This window comes from Spinacia oleracea, chromosome 6 (genome assembly GCF_020520425.1).
Source record: "Spinacia oleracea cultivar Varoflay chromosome 6, BTI_SOV_V1, whole genome shotgun sequence".
Classification (NCBI taxonomy): Eukaryota; Viridiplantae; Streptophyta; class Magnoliopsida; order Caryophyllales; family Amaranthaceae; genus Spinacia; species Spinacia oleracea.
The window spans coordinates 113,603,951-113,624,528 of record NC_079492.1 but is presented as its reverse complement, the minus strand read 5'-3'; the positions used below and the strand labels follow the sequence as shown (position 1 = coordinate 113,624,528).

General features: G+C 36.1%; 1 protein-coding gene and 1 non-coding gene across 2 annotated transcripts; both read left to right on the top strand.

Moving 5' to 3' along the window:
- Window positions 1-3,673: 3,673 nt before the first annotated feature.
- On the top strand, window positions 3,674-3,770 carry LOC130464750 (small nucleolar RNA snoR113). Its single transcript, XR_008925101.1, has one exon. It is a non-coding gene; the product is annotated as a small nucleolar RNA snoR113 (small nucleolar RNA).
- Window positions 3,771-9,016: 5,246 nt separating this feature from the next.
- On the top strand, window positions 9,017-10,384 carry LOC110785922 (uncharacterized). The gene has a single exon (XM_021990438.2). It carries the CDS (start codon window positions 9,017-9,019, stop codon window positions 10,382-10,384), a length of 1,368 nt encoding a protein of 455 aa, XP_021846130.2.
- Window positions 10,385-20,578: the final 10,194 nt, after the last annotated feature.

Genomic DNA, 20,578 nt, shown 5'->3' with positions numbered 1-20,578 from the left:
CTTGCATTCATACTTCTTTATACCCTGCATAGTGTATTTGACTTTCAAACCATGTTTGGACTTTATTTGACTCTCTGGAGCTTCTCTTGAACTTAGCTATGATTCTGAAATTCAGTCGGTTGTGCTATACATTGATAATTGCTTGGCATTGTGTGAACCAATTGAATGGTATGCGGTAAGATGTTGGTCTCGTGTCAAGAATAGCTAGCCAATTACCTTGTATGTCACCTTACTATGTGTTTGTGTGATTGATGTGACTTGTTATCGTATGATTCTGGCTTGAGATTCATTAGTAGTTTAGTTGTAACTCACGCATGCCGCGTATGACAGAGGACATTCTCTTAGGAAGCTTTCAGACGAATTTAGAAACATCAGTTCCTGCCTTTCATACCCATGTTGTAGCCTTGTCCGTTTATTCTTTTAACTCCACATAATTGAGCCCTATTAGCCCCGTTGGTTACTTGTCCCGAGTCTAGCTTGGCGGAGCTTCGGTGTTCGTAATGGTTTCATTGATGTTGATTGATTGGCACACTAAGCCAATAGTTCGTGGTTCGAGGCTATGGTTGGATATGTGGTTTGGAGATGGTGCATATTATTGTTGGCACCCAAGCTTGTAATAGTTAGCATTAGATTTATTTATGTCATTTCGTTTTCATTATTTTGTTTCATTTCGTTTTCATTATTTTGTTTCAATTTCAAAAAAAAAAACAATATATATATATATATATATATATATATATATATAGAGAGAGAGAGAGAGAAAAAAAAGAGAAATAAAAAAGAGAAAATCAAAGAAAAATAATAAAAAAAAATGTATGTTTTCTGTTTTTGTATATAGTTTGAAGGCAAGGAAAGGGGATTGAAGAAAGATCATTTGACATTATATTATGTTCTTCCCCTTGGTTAAAATTTAGTTGATTGTTCGGATTTCATGGTTCGATGGAGTTGGATTTTCTTTATCGCCGACGCATATAGTTCACCTTTGCTCCCCAAGTTGGACCTTACTCTCACTTTTTCCCAAATTATATCCTACCCTTCCTTTTCACCTAGCCCCATTACAAGCTTATTATAAAGACCTCTTGATCGGCATGTTTGTTTTGTGATTGAGCGAAAATTGTTTGTTGCTATTGTCATCTTACCCCACATTGCATCATATATTTATATTCTACAAGGTATGCGGCGACGACTAGCTTGATTGAGAACAGTTTGTGGCTAAGCTTGGTTGTTTCAATTGTGGATCATGTTGCTTTGTGGTTCTATTTGTATCCGAGCTAGATTTCTGTCTTAATAACTTTGTTTAATTGTTTGCCCAAGAGTTGAGTAGGTTTGTTCAGGTTCAATGAAAGTCATGTGCGTCTCATTTCTCTGTCTTCGGTCTAGTGTTGCTTGGGGACAAGCAACAGTTTAGCTTGAGGGAATTTGATGAATCATATTTATATAGGGTATTCTAGGCTCATTTAGGTTGCATTTCTAGGCATTTGTCTCATTTTAGTTGCATTTAGAGTCATAATTGCATAAGTCGTCGTTATTGTACTCTATTACGCTCCGTTTGTGTTTTCTTTGATATTTCAGGTGATTTTACAATCATTTGGGTGCTTTCGGAGTGTTTGGAGGTGGATCGAATGATCACCGGATGGTTTGAGTCAGAGACAAAGTGTTTGATCGAAGAATTGAGCTTTCCGGGGATGATTAGCTCGATGTATCGCTTGTGCATAGCCTCGCAAGATCCCTCGTTGGCTCGCAAGATCTCTCGTTGGCTCGCTACATCTATCGTCGTGCCTCGTCGCTTCATGGCAGCCTGCTATGCATCTCACTAGGCCAGCGAGGGATGGCTCGCTAGCTCCCTCGATGCCTCGTTGCCTCGTTGCTCTGCCTTGCATCACTTCACTCGGCCAGCGAGGGATGGCTCGCTAGCTCCCTCGCTGCCTTGCCTCGCCCCTTGCTCTACATTGCTACATTCCATTGGGCCAACGAGGGATGGTGCGCGAGATCCCTCGCTGCCCATGCCTCGCCATCTCTTTTGCCGTGTGCGCGGCTCGTGCTCGGGTTTGGCTGCCACGTCATCGCTCCATCGACTAATCATCGACGACTTTTATCTTTATTTTCTTATTTATTTATTTATTTATTTTAGAAAATAGGGAGCATATAAATACTCAAGGGAATTAATTTATTTCCCTCATGTTATTATTTCTTTAGAATTCTTTTGAACGCTTAGTTTTATTTTTCTCTCTTCACATTATTGAGCCCTAGTTCATTCCATTCAATTAATAAATATATAGGTATTTTCATAATTCTTCTTTCTTTTCTTGCTTTGAATTATTGTTTCTTGTTATTGTTCATTATGATATTCATTGTTATTTCATATTTCATGCTTGTTAATTCAATTATGAGCGAGTAGTTTTATTCTAGGGCTAAGTAAGGGAAGCCATGTTTATACCATGATTGTTATGCATTAAAGTTTGTTAATTTATAGATTATTGCTTGAGTAATTCCAATTGATTTGTTTTAATTGTTGATTCATGTAATTGGCCAATATCGTGGATTGATTATCTAGCAAATAGGAATTAGAATTGAAAGATCATATTCTTAGAGGCTTTTTGCAATTGGCAATTCTGATTATGTTAGCGACCGTACTGCATATGTTGGATTGAAAGTGTTAAGACCCGACCGTAGGATTAACATATACTTTAATTACTCGGCCTAGCCTATTCATTGTCGAATTGATTTGTGTTCTTGGATTGGTATAAGCATGGTGAACCGAACAGACACCCTAGACCTTTAATTCATTGATAAATTACGCATTTTTATTATTGCTTTAGTTTTACTAGTTAATACTCAAAATCAACTTTCGTTATTGAAATAGTTCGTATAATTGGGCAAAAACTAATAGAACTTGTCTCCCTGTGGGATTGACCCGTATTTGCTAAGTATCTCCTAACAACAGACACCGTGCACTTGCGGCATCACTTTTTAACTCATTAGCGAGAAAACCTCTCCGACGCTCAAGTCAGTTCTGGTAGAGAGAGAAAGTAGTGAGAGAGTAAGTTTAGGAATAATTTAATACTTGAGAAATGATTAGATGGATCATCTCTATTTATATAAGTGAAGAGGTGAGGGGCAATAACGTAATCACACTTTTGGTGTCCCTCTTAGAAAAGACTAAACTACCTCATTCTATACAAGGATTACATTCAACCCTTTCATTTTCTCTCTCCTTGTAAACCCCTGTGATTCCCTTCCTCCACGTTGCTTCTCCTTCCTCACTTTCTCTTCCACTTTGCTTCTCCTTCCTAACTTGTTTTTCTCTCACGCTGCCGTGTACTTGAATTCTCTAGCGCCATCTCATCAGGTTTGATCCTTTTCCCTTCTTCCTAATCTTCTTCTGTTAATCTGGTTTCTAACTTTCTATTTTAGGTTTGAATTGATCTTATCAATGGATTTTGGATCACCTGAGGTAACTATTCATTTCCCAGGTTAACAGATGCAATGGCGGCTTGGAATGAGAAAGTTAACCTAATCGGCATTATCACCAAGTACGAAGCTTCTACTCGAAGCAGAGAGACATGTATTTTCTAATCTTCAACTTTTTCACATACTTGAATTTCTTTTGGTAGAAAGAAAAGTGTTTTGGCTGTTTTTGTTGCTTGATTTTTTGAAAGTATACCTGAAATATTGGATATGATGAATAAAAGGTCGGACTTACGGCTTCCCCTTAATTGGGTTTGTAATAGATTGATGATTAAGTTTAAGTATAAGTTTTCCCGAGCCAGATTTATTTTGGTTTTCAATGTCGATTTTTTTTTTTTTTTGAATTCTTGGATTAATGATGAGTAATTATTCAATAAACTTTTTCATGAATGGCGGCATAATTTGAGAGAGGGGAAACATACCCGGTGTGATCATTGGTTCTTACGCTGGCTTCTCTTTAATTACTAAAATGCATTCACTTTTTTCTCTGAATTTTTGAATTAATTTGTGATTTTTTGTGATTATTTTCTGAATTTATTAATTTATGGCTATTTCTGAATTTTTGAGTTAATTTGTGATTTTTCTGACTTTTTTTTGAGTTCGATCAAAAGTAGAGAAGAATCAAGGAGAATAATCAACAAATCCGGGAAAAAAGACCTACGAAAGAATAAATTAAGTAATATGCTGGAAATTTGGTGTTCTAAATGTATTATGATGTTCATTTAGCTGTTGATATTTTTTTCTGAATTTTTTGGTTTTTTTTCCTAAATTTATGAGTTAATTTATGATTATTTCTGAATATTTAAATTAATTTGTGATTTTTTCTGATTTTTTGTGTGATTAATGCCTTAATTATTCCTAAATTTGTATACATTTGAGTTTTTGAATTTTTGAAGTAATTCTTGATTTTCTAAAATGACAATTTATTAAAAACTAAAAAATCATTTAATAGTATATATCCCTTGATTGCTACGGTTATGTTGTCATTATGGCTGTAATCTAGGAATATCTTTTGACTAATACAACCATAATATTTAGCTTACCTAATATATACAAGATATGCAAAAACTGATTATTAAATCATGAATTTTGTTATGGAAATAACAAGTAAATCTCTATTTTATAGGGAATTTTTGAGGTCAATTTAGTAAGTGCACTTTTGGTGTCCCCTATAAAATACTCCCTCCATTCCCTTTTGTTCTTCCCCTAAAGAATGTTGGGTGTGGTTTAAGAAAACTGAATCTTGGTTTGTATTGGGATATAAGTAATGATTGGGTGTAAGAATAATAATTGGGTGTAAGAGATTATATATTTAAAATAAAGTAAGGAGAGAGAAAATAATAAATAAATAAGATAAATGAGAGATATTTCATTAACAAAATAATCAGATTAAAATCGAACCAGAAAAATAACAAAATTGGAACAACTCTAAATCGAACCAGAAAATTCAAGAAAATTCGAACCAGAAATTGAACCAAAAAATAAGAAAATCCAACAAAAACCCAGAAATTTAGACAACAATCAACTCACAAATTCGTGAACAAATTCGAGCACAATTCAACCCATAAATACGAACATATTCAACCCAGAAAATCAGGAAAATTCAACCCAAATCGAACAAATTCAACCCAGAAAATCGAACAAATTAAACCCAGAAAATCGAACAACAAATTCAACCCAGAAAATAGAACAAATTCAACCCAAATTCAACCAAAATCGAGCAAAATTCAACCTAGAAATACGAACAAATTCAACCCAAAATTAAACCCAGAAATTCGAGAAAATTCAACCAAAATCGACCTAAAAATTAGACAAGAAAATCGAGATAATTCAACCCAAAATTAGACCAAAATAAACCCCAAAAAATCGACCAAAATCAAACCAAAATTCGAGAACATTCAACCAAAAATTCGACCAAAAAATTCGACAAAAAATTCGTCCAAAATCAACCAAAAATTCGACAAAAATTAACCCAAAAAACTCGACCAAAATCAACAAAAAAAACAACCCAGAAATTCGTCATAAGTTCGCAAAAAAAAAAACCCCTAAAAATTTGAAACGTGAATACAAAAATAAATAAATACCCAAATTCGACCATAAATATATTATCCTTGCTCAAAATTAAATTAATCAAATTATATTACACTAAAAAAAACAAGAAAAATGTACAATTTAATAAAATAAAGGAATACAATTAAACAAGGAAAATGTACAATGTGAGAAAATCAAGGAATATGATTATTAACCCAATTCATGGAAGATGTGTTGACCGGAAACTTAGTACCGTAGGATTTAACATATGAATAACTATGAACAATATTCATATGGAATGTAACTTCATAATACCATAAAAGAACAATTAAAAAAGGTCATTATGATAAATCAATGAAGGAATATGATCATAGAAATGCATATATTGACCCAATTCAGGGAATTATTCACGAAATCTGATCATTCCAATCAATGAAGAAACAATGGAATTGGGTAGTTACTTTTTTGAGGGAATTATCAAGTAAATTGTGTAGTTACCCAATACGAAAATGATAAAGGTCGCAACATGCGACCTTTAAGCCGTGTCACAATGATAACATGGCATGCTTATGTGTCATGATTTAAATTGGAAACTAAAATATTTAACTTATATAATCTATTATATACCTTTCAGAAAAAGGTAGGAAAATCTTAATATTCTAATTTGTTTCCTTCTTTACATTGATTACCTTATTTATATATTTTTATAGTAAAAATATTGAATTGATAGTAAAAATATTCTGATGACGCATAGCCTACGTGGCGCCTATTTGTACCAATGAAACTGCGACACATAAGATTGCGACAACTAAATGTTGTCGCAACTTGCGACCTTTATCATCACCCCACCCAATATTTTTGCAATCAAATCATCAATCAATTTCATTTAAACTAACAATATTCAAAAATTATCCCAAATAAAGTATTTATTAGTCATATAATGATCATCTTTGTAACAGAATTATCTGCCTTTTACTAATGTATTGTGCATATTGTAATATAATCCCATTGATCCGCCAATAATAGTAAACCAATATTATAGACTACCATGTCTACCATCTACATGTAATTTGATTTTATACCCATGCTTTGTCTATTTTATATAAGTAGATTTTATAGTTAATCATTCAACTTTGATAATCATCATCAAACACCTTTCAAAACTACGGTGTACGTCTTTTATTAGCCTTTAATATCATGTATTTTATGTTATTTCTATCTTTTTGCGTAACGCTTATTTACGATATTTACTCTTTCTACATATTATTTATTTATGTTAGTTAATATAATGAAATATGACAATCAACCGTATATTCAATTTTAATCATAGTAAAGTCGTTCAAATGTAATTGTCGTACTTTCTTTTTAAATCATGCATTGCGATCATATTGTATAAATGAAAGCATGTGCAGCACTTATTTCGACTGACCTTTTACAAAGAACCAATTGCCAAGGCATGCATGTATAAAAGGTTAGTGATCTTAAATTGATGTGAAATTTATCAGAAATTGCAAGCGTCCTGACATATATAGATGTGGGATTGTTTAGTGTCACTACAAGAAATGGTACTATTAACGACGGGAAATCCCGTCGCGAAAGGCTAATAATCGTTGATTAACGACGGGATTTCCTGTCGCGAACCCGTCATAAAAGGGGGCCGTCGTTAATAGAAATCCCGTCGTAAATCTGTTGTAAACCCGTCGTAAAAGACATTTGCGACGGTTATTCCCGTCATTGTTTGGTTGTTAGCCCCGTCGCAAAAGGCTTTTGCGACGGGATTTTCGACCCGTCGTAATTAGGTTGTCGTTAAAGATACAAATTCTTGTAGTGTGTTTAGTTGTTTTCTATTAATTCAAAAATTGGCTTATGTAACCTATTGAAACACGCAGACGTAATTTATTTTATTTTATCAATAGCTTCATGACTCAAGAGGATATTGTCAGCCATGAAACGACCAGAAATAAAGGCATGCTGAGACGGTGAAATAATGCTTGGAAGAAGAGCCTTCAATCTCACCACCAAACACTTAGAAGCGCATTTATACACCGTATTACACAAACTTATAGGTCTAAGATGACTCGTATCCTCTGGAAAGTCTCTCTTTGGTATCATAACCAAAATCGAATGATTCCATTCTTTAAGAAGGTAGCCTGAAGAGAAAAAACTCCGAACTGCTTCATAAACCGACAACCCTACCTTGATCCAATGCTTTTTGAAAAAGGCCGCAGTGAAACCATCAGGCCCTGGAGATTTAGAATCTCCCATTGAAAACATAACATCTCTAATTTCGATATCCGAAAAATCTCTTTCTAGAAAAGAAACTTGATTAGCTGAGATTTGTGGCAAGCCCAACTCTCTTATTACCATTTCCACATCATCATTAATTTGCATCACTGAATCACTTTTGAAGACTTCTCTTAGATTAACAACTACTAGATTCTGAACTTCATGTTGTCCCTCATAGGGAAAATTATCATCATAGGGGGAGAAGTTATCTTGCTTCGTTGAAAATAGACATGAGCAAGGCCTATGATAGAGTTCATTGGGACTTTCTTATTCAAGTTTTAAGGGGTTATGGTTTTCCTCAGCATTGGATCCGATTGGTTCATCAATGTATTTCGACAGTCTCCTACAAAGTGCTAATTAATGGCCTGGCCATACATCGGAAAATTTTAGGCCTCGTTGCGGAATTCGACAAGGTGATCCGTTATCTCCTTTTTTGTTTCTTTTCTGCATGGATATTTTATCTAGAATGTTGCCGTTAGGAAATGATCTTAAGCAGTTTACGGGGATTAAATTGACTAGAGGAAGCCCGCAAATGACTCATCTTTTCTTTGCGGATGGCACTCTTCTTTTCTTCAATGCTACAAATGAAAGTTGTTGTGCAGTCTCGAACATTCTTCAAAGGTTTTGTGGAATCTCAGGTCAACAACTTAACTTGCAGAAATCCCTTTTTAAAGTAAGTCCGAATACTCCTGAGGAAAGTCGGCTTCGTTTCAAAGGTATTTTAAAGATGGAACTGGTTCAGAATATAGGAACACATTTGGGAGTTCCAATTGACTTGGTGGGAAAGAAACATTCCAATTTTCAATTTATTGTGGATAAGGTTGCAGTTAAGATCTCAGCTTGGAACTCTTGCAACCTTTCTCAATCTCAGAAATTAGTTTTGATTAACTCTGTTCTTCTTGCTATGGCTTCTCACGTCTTCAGCTGCATGGAGGTTCCATTGTCAATATCGTCAAAGTTAGATTCTATTATTACTAGATTCTTCTGGGCTGGGAGAGCAGGTTCAGGTTTTCATTGGGTTAATAGGAGAACTTTGTAGCTTCCTCAAGGTCTTGGTGGTTTGGGAATCCGGAATGCTTCTTGCTTGAATAAAGCTTTACTTATGAGGCAGGTCTGGAGACTTAATAATAACCCTCTCTCGTTGTTAGCTGGAGTGGTGGATAGGAAATTTTTGAAACCTCTAAGGACCGGGATTAAAGCTTCTCTTATTGGTAGGCGTCTTTCTTAGGGTATGAGAGGGTTAGGTAGAGCTTCCAACCTGGTTCTTGAAGGGTGTAATTGGAAAGTGGGTAACGGAAAGTCAATTGTTGCAGGGAGGGATAAGTGGGTGAATGGAGGTACTCCAGTTTTCAGTTCTAATGTCACTCTTAGGCAAGCTAAGGATTGGAAAGTACACCATTTCTTGCTTCCTTCTGGGGAAGGCTGGAATTTAGCAGAGATCAATTCTAGTTTTGAATTCTTGGATGCTCGGAGAATTTTGAGTATGGAACTTCCTTCTTCTAATGCTGAGGATTTCCTTTATTGGAAATACCATATATCAGGTAAGCTTTCTGTTAAGTCTGCGTATGCCATGTTAGTTTTAGGAGATTCTAGTGACTATGGGTTGAATTCAGAGTCCGTTTTCTATAAATCCTTATGGTCTATGAAGATTCTTCCTAAATGGAAAATATTCTTTTGGAAGCTCCTTCATAATGGGATTGCTACTAAGGCTAATTTAGGGAGGAGGGGTGTTCAGCTATCAACGGTGTGTGACGAGTGTAATGCAGGAGATGAGGATCTTCAGCATCTTTTTCGGTTTCGCAAGTTTGCTCAGGATGTTTGGAGGAGTGGTTCACTCGCTATCCATTCAAATTTCAATGAAGCCATGTCTTTCCAAGAATGGTTTCTGTTTTATATCCGACGATTTCAAAGTCAGGATGGTAAGAATAGTCCGAGGTGTTTGTACTTTATGAGTACTCTTTGGATTTTATGGTTGGTTAGGAATAATCGTGTTTTTAGAGGTCAATCTACTTCTTCTTCGGCAATGCATAATTGTATCAAGTCAGGTTTGGATCAAATTTCAATATTGCACCAGCATCCGTCACCTTATTTAAGGTTTTTCCATCCTCCTGAAGTGGATCCGATCTTTCCTCCGGGCTTTTCTAGGATTATCTTATCAGGGATTGAAGATGGAAATCCCACTACTATAATTGTGTCTGATGGGTCTTGGTTTAAAAGCTCTAAGATTGCTGGTATGGGATGGTATTTGGATAGGCAACAGGTTCCAAGTGATCGAATTTTAGGGGGTGCGCAGCCAGGTTTGACAAGTTCTGCTCTCCACTCTGAGGTTTTAGCTTGTTTATTAAGTCTGCGGCGGGCGTCTCAAGCCGGGTTTAATAGAGTCACAATTTTTATTGATTCTCTACGTTTGGTCGATTTACTGAGATCGATGGAGATTGTGGATATCAACCTCATCTGGACGCTTGCGGAAATCCAAAGAATTGGAAAGACCTTTCTATGGTGCTGTATTAACAAGGTTGATAGGCAGAGAGTTCATCAGGCGCACAAGCTTGCAAAGGCAGCTTCTACTTTATGTTTGTCGTTTTGTAATTTACCTTAATTGCTTGTTTAAGCTTATGTCAAAAAAAAAACACGCAGACGTAGTGTGCATTCATGAGCGATGATCAAAATCAAAGATAGACCAATTCTTCCACCATATACTTTCGAATAATGTGTAGTATAGGGATGAAAATGGGTGGGATTTGGATCGGGTGGAGCATCACCAGCATCCATCACCCGCATCCATCAACTCCATCTGACACCCGCTTTATTCATCACCCGTATTCCATCCATCCATCACCCGCAGGTGAACCAGGTGGATCGGGTGATATTCAGTTGAAAATTATTAACCACTAAAAAATCACCACCTAATAATTAACCACACAAAAAAAGCTTAAATACCTACATTTACTTCAGAAACATATAATTATTTCTCATCAGGCATAATTTATACCAATTTTTTTTTAACAAACACTAAATTTAATAAATAATTTATTTAACAACACCTTTTATATTTAAAATATAAATATAAATAATATACATAAAAAATGGGTGACGGATCGAGTGGTAAACGGGTGATGGATAAAAAAACATCACATATATCTGACCCGCATCCATCACCCGCTTCACCCATCACCCGTTTTTCATCCATACAATTCGGGATTTCATCCGTTTAATTATACCGGGTGATCGGGTTATTGGATCATCCATTGGATATTTCCATCCCTAATATAGTGGTGCATGTGGTAGTGCAAAAACTAAAAATTGTGTTATTCTATATAAAACTAAAAACAAAGTCGAAAATTTCTTCATATGAACATTGTGAACACATTTTCTTGCCTATTATTGTGGTGATTAGATGTACTAACAAAAAATTTAATTTTTATACTCTCGCACGCATCGCGTGAATATAAGACTAGTATTTATAGTAATTCAGGAGGACATTGTTTGTAAATATGAGCAATTGTAGGGGTGTGAAATCTTGGGTCTGCTGGAGGTTGAGATTTGGGTTCCAAGATTCTGGTCTGAACCCATTAGAGGGTTTGTGTTTGGGGGTATTTGAGTAATTTCCCTTAGAAGGGGTATTTTCATAATTTTCCATGAAAGTGGGTCCCATAGAGGGAACCAAACAGGTTATCAAACACTATATATAAAAGAGAACTCAAAGTTTGGTTGAAAAACTCATTTCTACAGTGCACTCTTTCCATTTAATTCCCTACATGTCCCTCCAAAAGTCACCCACTTTCCTTTTAAAAAAACCCATTTAATTCCCTACACCATACGTCACCCTCTTCCCTTTAAATAAAAAATAAATAAATATCCCCTCTACATGTCATCATATGGCTATTACACCTTTCCTTCCATACGTCACCCTATTCTACTTTTGTTTAAATGTGCCCCTCCAGCTATAAGCAGTACCCCACCCATCCCAAATTCCCAACTAATATATTCTCATGTGCCGGGTAATTTTTGTTGGTTACACTTACATTGTTTATTGTTTGTTGTCATCTTCGAGCTTTGGCCTGCAAATTTTATTCGACAATTAAAACATTTTACGGATAAATAAATTTAACATTAGTTAAGGTATTTGATTGTTTTTTTTTTATATTGTTACTTCGTACTCCCCCGTCCCTTAAAAATTGCCCCAAAAGAAAACTCACTTTATTAAGAATTGAGTATAATTATAAAAAAAATGGGTAGGTAGATTTTTTTTTTTCTTTAATTAAATTGTAATATGTGAGGAGAGACATCAGAAAACCACAACTAAATAAGGTATGAGGAAAATAAATAGGAACATCTACCCTTAAACTAATGAGCATTACCCTGTTTACCAAATAAAAAAAATTAAATTGTGCAACGCACTTAACTACTCTATCCGTTATTTTTTTAACTTTAAGTTTAGTATCATGCACACGATTTAAAAACTACGTACAGAGTAATAATATCGTAAAGATTCATCATTGGTTTTTAATGTTTTCCCCTATCCAAAATTTAACGTTTAATGTACTTTTGAATTTAGTTAAACTAATCTTATTATTTATTAAAAAAGAGAGACTTTAATCAACTAATTAATTTAATAACCAATAACAATGCTTTATATACTTTCCACTAAATGGGAAAGTGTGACTAATTTATTCCGAAAAAATTTAACATATTAAAAGAATCAATTGGCAATTTGACATAATATTAGGGGCATAATTATCCATTATGTTAAAATATAAAAAGAAATATTCAAAATGTAAAAAGTTCCCTCAAAAAGAAGTACGTAAAGAATAAAAAGGACAGAAGGAGTATCATAGTACATGAAGCATTTTCAGGGGTGGAAAGCGCAATTTTAGACCTTTCCTAAGCAAAAGATGAAAGAGATTTTGCTCACAAGAGACCCAAGAGCATTAACATACTCTAGTCGTGTTATTGTCTTTAATTCTTTATCCTTTCCCCCAATTCTCTTATATAATGTGTGTTTTTTTTCCAAAAATAGTATGTACTCCTTTTGTGTTTTAATATGAGTTACAATTACTTATAAACGATCCTATTTTAATACGAAGTATGAGTTATATTTCATTTTTTGTAAGTTTTTACATTTTAATAATATAGTTCTCCTACCATGGTCTCCTCTCGTATAATTTTCTTTGAATAAATTAATAACTCAATTAGAGCATCGGTTTGAGCTTTTTTGCAATTCGAAATTTTGCATTTCGGTGTATTGTTATTTATTTTATAATATCTTTTGGGATTAAGCATGTGGTATTAATTTCCTAATTTAATCCATACATTAGTTGATATTTATATTTTTCATGTAATAATTTTTAATTTATTATATTTAAAGACATAATACTATTTAATTAAGATAAAAAATTTATTATTAATTGTAATTTTATTAAAGGTAATTTATTACAAAGTATGTACTTCAATTAGTACTTTGTATTGTGTGCAAGAGATAATTGAAGATGGGGTATGTAAAAAGTCAAGATTGCAGACGAAAATATGGTAAGAGTAAGACGTATGTCAAGTTAGTGAACATGAGGTGAAAGTTGAAGAAATATGAAAGAGAAGTTATTTATGTTTGACCAAAGGTCAAGAATGCAGATGGTCTTATACGAAGTAGATATAATTGTATACATAAAATTAGTAACATTATAAGTTAAGATTATCAAACTTACAATTACATCATATCTATATTATCGGACGGGGTTGGGAAGGAGGAGATGGAGGAGGGAAGGGATGAAAGTTGTCTTTCATACAAGATTATGTAGAATAAGGTTGTAAGTACGAAAAAAACTTTCGTTAAACAAATCTAGATTTACTATATATTTTCGAGAAAACTCTTTTTAAACAAACTTATATAAGATTATTTTATTAGATTTGTATTGAACTTTATTAGTCATACAAAGTACTACCTTTGTGTTAGGTTATGATACATATGACAATTCATAAATCATGCGGAAAAACCATAAAGCCAGGAAAACATATTATTTACACATAATCATTTAGCATAGTTTAGATGCATACTCTTTGTTGCGTGCCTTCCCTAGCTGCGCCCGAACCGAACAAGAACAAGTCTTTAGGACTCCAAGTGTCGTCCCTCCGTAGATAGTCCACATCACGTCCGGATCCGCCTTAAGATTGACCAACTAGAATCGCCCTTAAGGTACTACTTATTTTCGGCTAAATAGGCAAGAGTTATGGCTGATTTTTCTGCTTAAAAATCCTAGTTTTGAATGCTTGAAAACTTGTGTATAAATTTATGACCCTAGGCATATATTTATAGAACCTTGGAAAGGATTTCGAATCCTGTTAGAATACTAATTAATTAATTAGAATCCTATTAGAACTCTAAATAATTAATTTAATCTTTTAGGATTAGGATTTAATCTATGCACGAATTCCAATAGCTTTAGGATTCGTATAGCACGTACACACACACCGCACGAGCATCGCACGCCCATGCGCAAGCCTTGCGGCCCACGCTGTGCGCACGGCGCACAGGCCCACTGCCCGCAGCCCATTTGTGCGCGCGCGCCAGCCTTGGCTGGGACTGGCCTTGCGCTGGGCCTGGTCGAGGCATTGGCGTGTTGTTGGATGCGTGTGGCTTGCTGGACGATGGCCTGGGTTCGTGCTGGGCCCTCGTCCGGCAGGCCTCGTCCGATGCTTATTCGTACGATACGCTTCCGATTAAATTCCCGGTTCCGGAATTCATTTCCGATACGAACAATATTTAACATTTCCGATTCCGGAATCAATTTCCGTTTCGAACAAATATTTAATATTTCCGTTTCCGGAATTATTTTCCGATTCCGATAATATTTCCGATTCTGACAATATTTCCGTTTCCGGCAATATTTCCGATTCCGGCAATATTTCCATTTCCGATAATATTTTCTGATACGTACCATGTTTCCGTTTTCGGCAACATCTACGACTTGGATAATATTTATATTTCCGATACGATCCATATTTCCGTTTCCGGCAATATCATCGTTTCCGGAGTATTCATTTCTTGCCTGTGACGATCTCAGCTCCCACTGAAACCAAGATCCGTCGATTCCGAATATCCATAGATGGAGTATTTAATGCCATTAAATACTTGATCCATTTACGTACTATTTGTGTGACCCTACGGGTTCAGTCAAGAGTAAGCTGTGGATTAATATCATTAATTCCACTTGAACTGAAGCGGCCTCTAGCTAGGCATTCAGCTCACTTGATCTCACTGAATTATTAACTTGTTAATTAATACTGAACCGCATTTATTAGACTTAACATAGAATGCATACTTGGACCAAGGGCATTATTTCCTTCAGTCTCCCACTTGTCCTTAGGGACAAGTGTGCATTTTCTAATTCCTTTGTCGCTCGATGCTTGCTCTTGAACATAAGGTAAGAGTTGTCATCCTTATTATGTCCAGAGGTGTTCCTCGGTTTCAGAGTTCAACTGATCAAATAAACAGATAATCATAGCCTATGATTCATCCGAGCACGGCCATGCATTTCACAGTTTCTAGCTCTCCGAGTGGCCTTGTACAACTTTTAAGCATCTCATCCCGATTTATGGGAGGACAATCCCAATCTTGCGATCTTGAGATTAGACTTCGTTTGATAGGTGATTACCTAAGCATTGCCTTTATAGCCTCCTTTTACGGTGCGACGGTTGGTCAACGTCAAAGTAACCAGTTCTCAAACAAGTAATCTCAAATCACTCAGGTATTGAGGATTTAGTGTCTAATAATTTTAATGAAATTTACTTATGACAGATTTTCATCTCTTACAGTAAAGTTTCATAGGTCTTGTCCGATACTAGTCTTCCCAAAGTAAGTATCTATGCAAATGATTATGACATTGCCATGCCCACATAGTTTAAGAAACAGAACTACTAGTCATCTTGCATTCTAATCGTCTAACGTTTTCTATGCGTCCAATTTTTTATAGAAAACTCCGACTAGGGACCATTTTCAACCTTTGACATTCAAGTTCACTTGATAGACATTTCTTAGTCACAGGACTGGTCCTGACAGTCTATCTTGAATATATCGTCAAATTGAAAGGACTCATCATTTAATAAACCACAAATTAAATGGAAAAATGAATTCTTTTCATTTATTGTGAATGATTAACCAATAATGTTTTACAAAGATTTAAACTCTAAAACTTTAAAACATTAAACAGGGATATCAAAGCCATTGTCCAATATGCTTGATTCCCATAGCTGCAGTGTGCGAGTTGTGCTTCGCCTGCGGCAGAGGCTTAGTTAATGGATCTGATATGTTGTCATCAGTTCCAATCTTGTTTATCTCGACTTCTTTTCTTTCAACGAACTCTCGTAGAAGGTGAAATCTACGAAGTACATGCTTGACTCTCTGGTGGTGTCTAGGCTCCTTTGCCTGTGCAATAGCTCCGTTATTATCACAATACAGGGCTATTGGTCCTTTAATGGAGGGGACTACACCAAGTTCACCTATGAACTTCCTTAGCCATATAGCTTCTTTGCTGCTTCATGTGCAGCAATGTACTCCGCTTCAGTTGTAGGATCCGCAATGGTGCTTTGCTTAGCACTTTTCCAGCTTACTGCACCCCCGTTGAGGCAGAAGACAAACCCAGACTGTGATCTGAAATCATCTTTGTCGGTTTGGAAACTTGCGTCCGTATAGCCTTTAACAATTAATTCATCATCTCCACCATAGACCAGGAAGTCATCTTTGTGCCTTTTCAGGTACTTCAGAATATTCTTGGCAGCAGTCCAATGCGCCTCTCCTGGGTCTGACTGGTATCTGCTCGTAGCACTGAGTGCGTACGCAACATTCGGGCGTGTACACATCATAGCATACATTATTGAACCAATCAATGATGCATATGGAATCCCATTCATTCGTCTACGCTCATCAAGTGTTTTTGGGCACTGAGTCTTGCTTAGAGTCATTCCATGAGACATGGGTAGGTAGCCTCGCTTGGAGTCTGCCATCTTGAACCTATCAAGCACCTTATTGATATAAGTGCTTTGACTAAGTCCAATCATCTTTTTAGATCTATCTCTGTAAATCTTGATGCCCAATATGTACTGTGCTTCTCCTAGATCCTTCATCGAAAAACATTTTCCAAGCCAAATCTTGACAATGTTCAACATAGGAATGTCATTTCCGATAAGTAATATGTCGTCGACATATAATACTAGAAAAGAAATTTTTCTCCCAGTGACCTTCTTGTATACACAAGATTCGTCTGCGTTCTTGATGAAACCAAAGTCACTGACTTCTTCATCAAAACGTATATTCCAGCTCCTTGATGCCTGCTTCAATCCATAGATTGATTTCTTTAGCTTGCATACCTTTTTAGCATTCTTTGGATCCTCAAAACCTTCAGGCTGTGTCATAAACACAGTTTCTTTAAATAGCCGTTTAAGAAAGCGGTTTTGACATCCATCTGCCATATTTCGTAATCGTAATATGCAGCGATTGCTAACATTAACCGAATAGACTTTAGCATTGCAACTGGTGAAAAGGTTTCATCGTAATCCACACCGTGGACTTGCCTGTAACCTTTTGCAACCAATCTAGCTTTGAAAACTTCAAGTTTCCCATCCTTGTCCTTTTTCAGTTTGAAAACCCATTTGCTTCCAATGGCTTGGTAGCCATCTGGAAAATCGACCAAATCCCATACTTGGTTTTCAGACGTGGAGTCTAATTCAGATTGCATGGCTTCTTGCCATTGCTTGGAGCTAGGGCTCGTCATAGCTTGTTTGTAAGTCGCAGGTTCATCACTTTCAAGTAATAGAACGTCATAGCTCTCGTTCGTCAAAACACCTAAGTACCTTTCCGGTTGAGATCTATATCTTTGCAATCTACGCGGGGTAACATTTCTAGATTGACCATGATTCTCACCAGATTCTTCTAAAGATCTCTGAGTTTCATCCTGAATGTCATCTTGAGCATTCTCTAGAGTTTGTTGTTCGACTCGAATTTCTTCGAGGTCTATTTTTCTCCCACTTGTCATTTTGGAAATATGATCTTTCTCCAAAAAGACACCATCTCGAGCAACAAACACCTTGTTCTCAGATGTATTGTAGAAGTAATACCCCTTTGTTTCCTTTGGATAGCCCACAAGGATACATTTGTCAGATTTTGGATGAAGTTTGTCTGAAATTAATCGTTTGACGTATACTTCACATCCCCAAATCTTAAGAAAAGACACATTTGGAGGCTTTCCAAACCATAATTCGTATGGAGTCTTTTCGACAGCTTTAGACGGAGCTCTATTTATAGTGAGTGCAGCTGTATTTAGTGCATGTCCCCAAAATTCTAATGGAAGTTTGGCCTGACCCATCATTGACCTGACCATGTCTAGCAAGGTTCTGTTCCTCCGTTCCGACACACCTTTCCATTGTGGTGTTCCAGGAGGAGTCAATTCTGATAGAATTCCACATTCTTTCAGATAGTCATCAAATTCATAGCTCAGATATTCACCGCCTCTATCAGACCGCAGTGCCTTAATCTTCTTGCCTAATTGATTCTCTACTTCACTCTGAAATTCCTTGAATTTGTTAAAGGATTCAGACTTATGCTTCATTAGGTAGACATAACCATATCTATTGAAGTCATCAGTGAAAGTGATAAAGTAGCTGAAACCACCTCTAGCATTTGTACTCATTGGTCCACATACATCTGTATGGATTAAACCCAATAGTTCATTTGCTCTTTCTCCAACTTTAGAGAAAGGTTGCTTTGTCATTTTGCCAAGTAAACATGATTCGCATTTACCATAATCCTCTAAGTCAAATGGTTCTAGAATTCCTTCCTTTTGAAGTCTTTCTAAGCGTTTCAAGTTTATATGGCCTAATCGACAATGCCACAGATAGGTGAGATCTGAATCATCCTTTTTGGCCTTTTTGGTATTTATGTTATATACTTGTTTGTCGTGATCTAATAAATAAAGTCCATTGACTAATCTAGCAGATCCATAAAACATCTCTTTAAAATAAAACGAACAACTATTGTCTTTTATTAAAAAGGAAAATCCCTTAGCATCTAAGCAAGAAACTGAAATGATGTTTTTAGTAAGACTTGGAACATGGAAACATTCTTCCAGTTCCAAAACTAGCCCGGAGGGCAACGACAAATAATAAGTTCCTACAGCTAATGCAGCAATCCGTGCTCCATTTCCCACTCGTAGGTCGACTTCACCCTTGCTTAACTTTCTACTTCTTCTTAGTCCCTGTGGATTGGAACATAAGTGTGAGCCACAACCTGTATCTAATACCCAAGAAGTTGAATTAGCAAGTATACAGTCTATAACGAAAATACCTGAAGATGGAACGACTGTTCCGTTCTTCTGATCTTCCTTTAGCTTCAAGCAATCTCTCTTCCAATGCCCCTTCTTCTTGCAGTAGAAGCATTCGGATTCAGAAGTGGGTTGACTGACCTTCCTCTTTACAGATTTGGCGCCAGTTTTCTTAGTTGGGTTGGCCTTGTTGCCACCTTTCTTAGCATTCCTTTTCTTTCCAGATTTCTTGAACTTGCCCCCACGCACCATAAGCACATCCTGCTTATCACTTTTGAGCGTCTTTTCAGCGGTCTTCAGCATACTGTGAAGCTCAGTGAGCCTTTTGTCCAGACTATTCATATTGTAGTTCAGTTTGAACTGATCATACCCGCTATGAAGAGAATGGAGGATGGTGTCTATAGCCATTTCCTGAGAAAATTGCTGATCCAGCCGACTCATATTCTCAATGAGTCCAATCATTTTGAGAACATGTGGACTTACGGGCTCGCCTTTCTTAAGCTTGGTCTCAAGAATTTGCTTATGAGTCTCGAATCTTTCGACTCGAGCCAGATCTTGGAACATGTTCTTCAACTCACTGATGATTGTGAAAGCATCTGAGTTGATGAACGTTTTCTGCAGATCTGCACTCATGGTGGCGAGCATTAGACATTTCACATCCTTGTTGGCATCAATCCAACGATTGAGGGCTGCCTGAGTGACCCCGTCGCCTGCGGCTTCGGGCATCGCCTCTTCTAGGACATACTCCTTTTCTTCCTGCATAAGAACTATTTGCAAGTTCCTTTGCCAGTCAAGGAAGTTTTTCCCATTCAACTTCTCCTTTTCGAGAATTGATCGAATGTTGAATGAATTGTTGTTTGCCATATTTAAAACTACAATTGAAAAGAATAAACAAATAAATAACCATTCACAGTTTCTCTTAATAAACTTAAATTCTAGCATACATGCATAATTCAATGTTCATTAAGCATTTTATTCAAGTTATGTGTTCCGGCAGGTGTGAATAAAATGATTCCAAGACCCTAAAACCATTGAATAATTAAGCACAGTTTGTCGACTCAATTCTAAAACATTTTAGGTAAGCAAAAGCCTTTTGCTAATAGTCTAGAAACTACTCTTGGTTGATAGGTACGTCTAAGAACTTATTAGGTAAACCTATCGATTTTGCCACGACATAAAAGGACTCCTTACTTATATCGTTGAGTTTCACCAAAACTAACATGTACTCACAATTATTTGTGTACCTTGCCCCTTTAGGACCAATAAGTAATACCTCGCTGAGCGAAAACTATTACTAGATTGATGTAAAGGATATCCAAGCAAGTGTATATTTTGGCATGGCACCTTTTAACTCAATTTTTTTTAAGTTTGGAACTTAAGGCTCTTACTATGTTGGTTAGATTTTAAGTGAACTAAAATCCTTAATCATGCAACATAATCAAGCTTTTGATCTCATGCATTTTAAGACATATTTAAAAGTAATA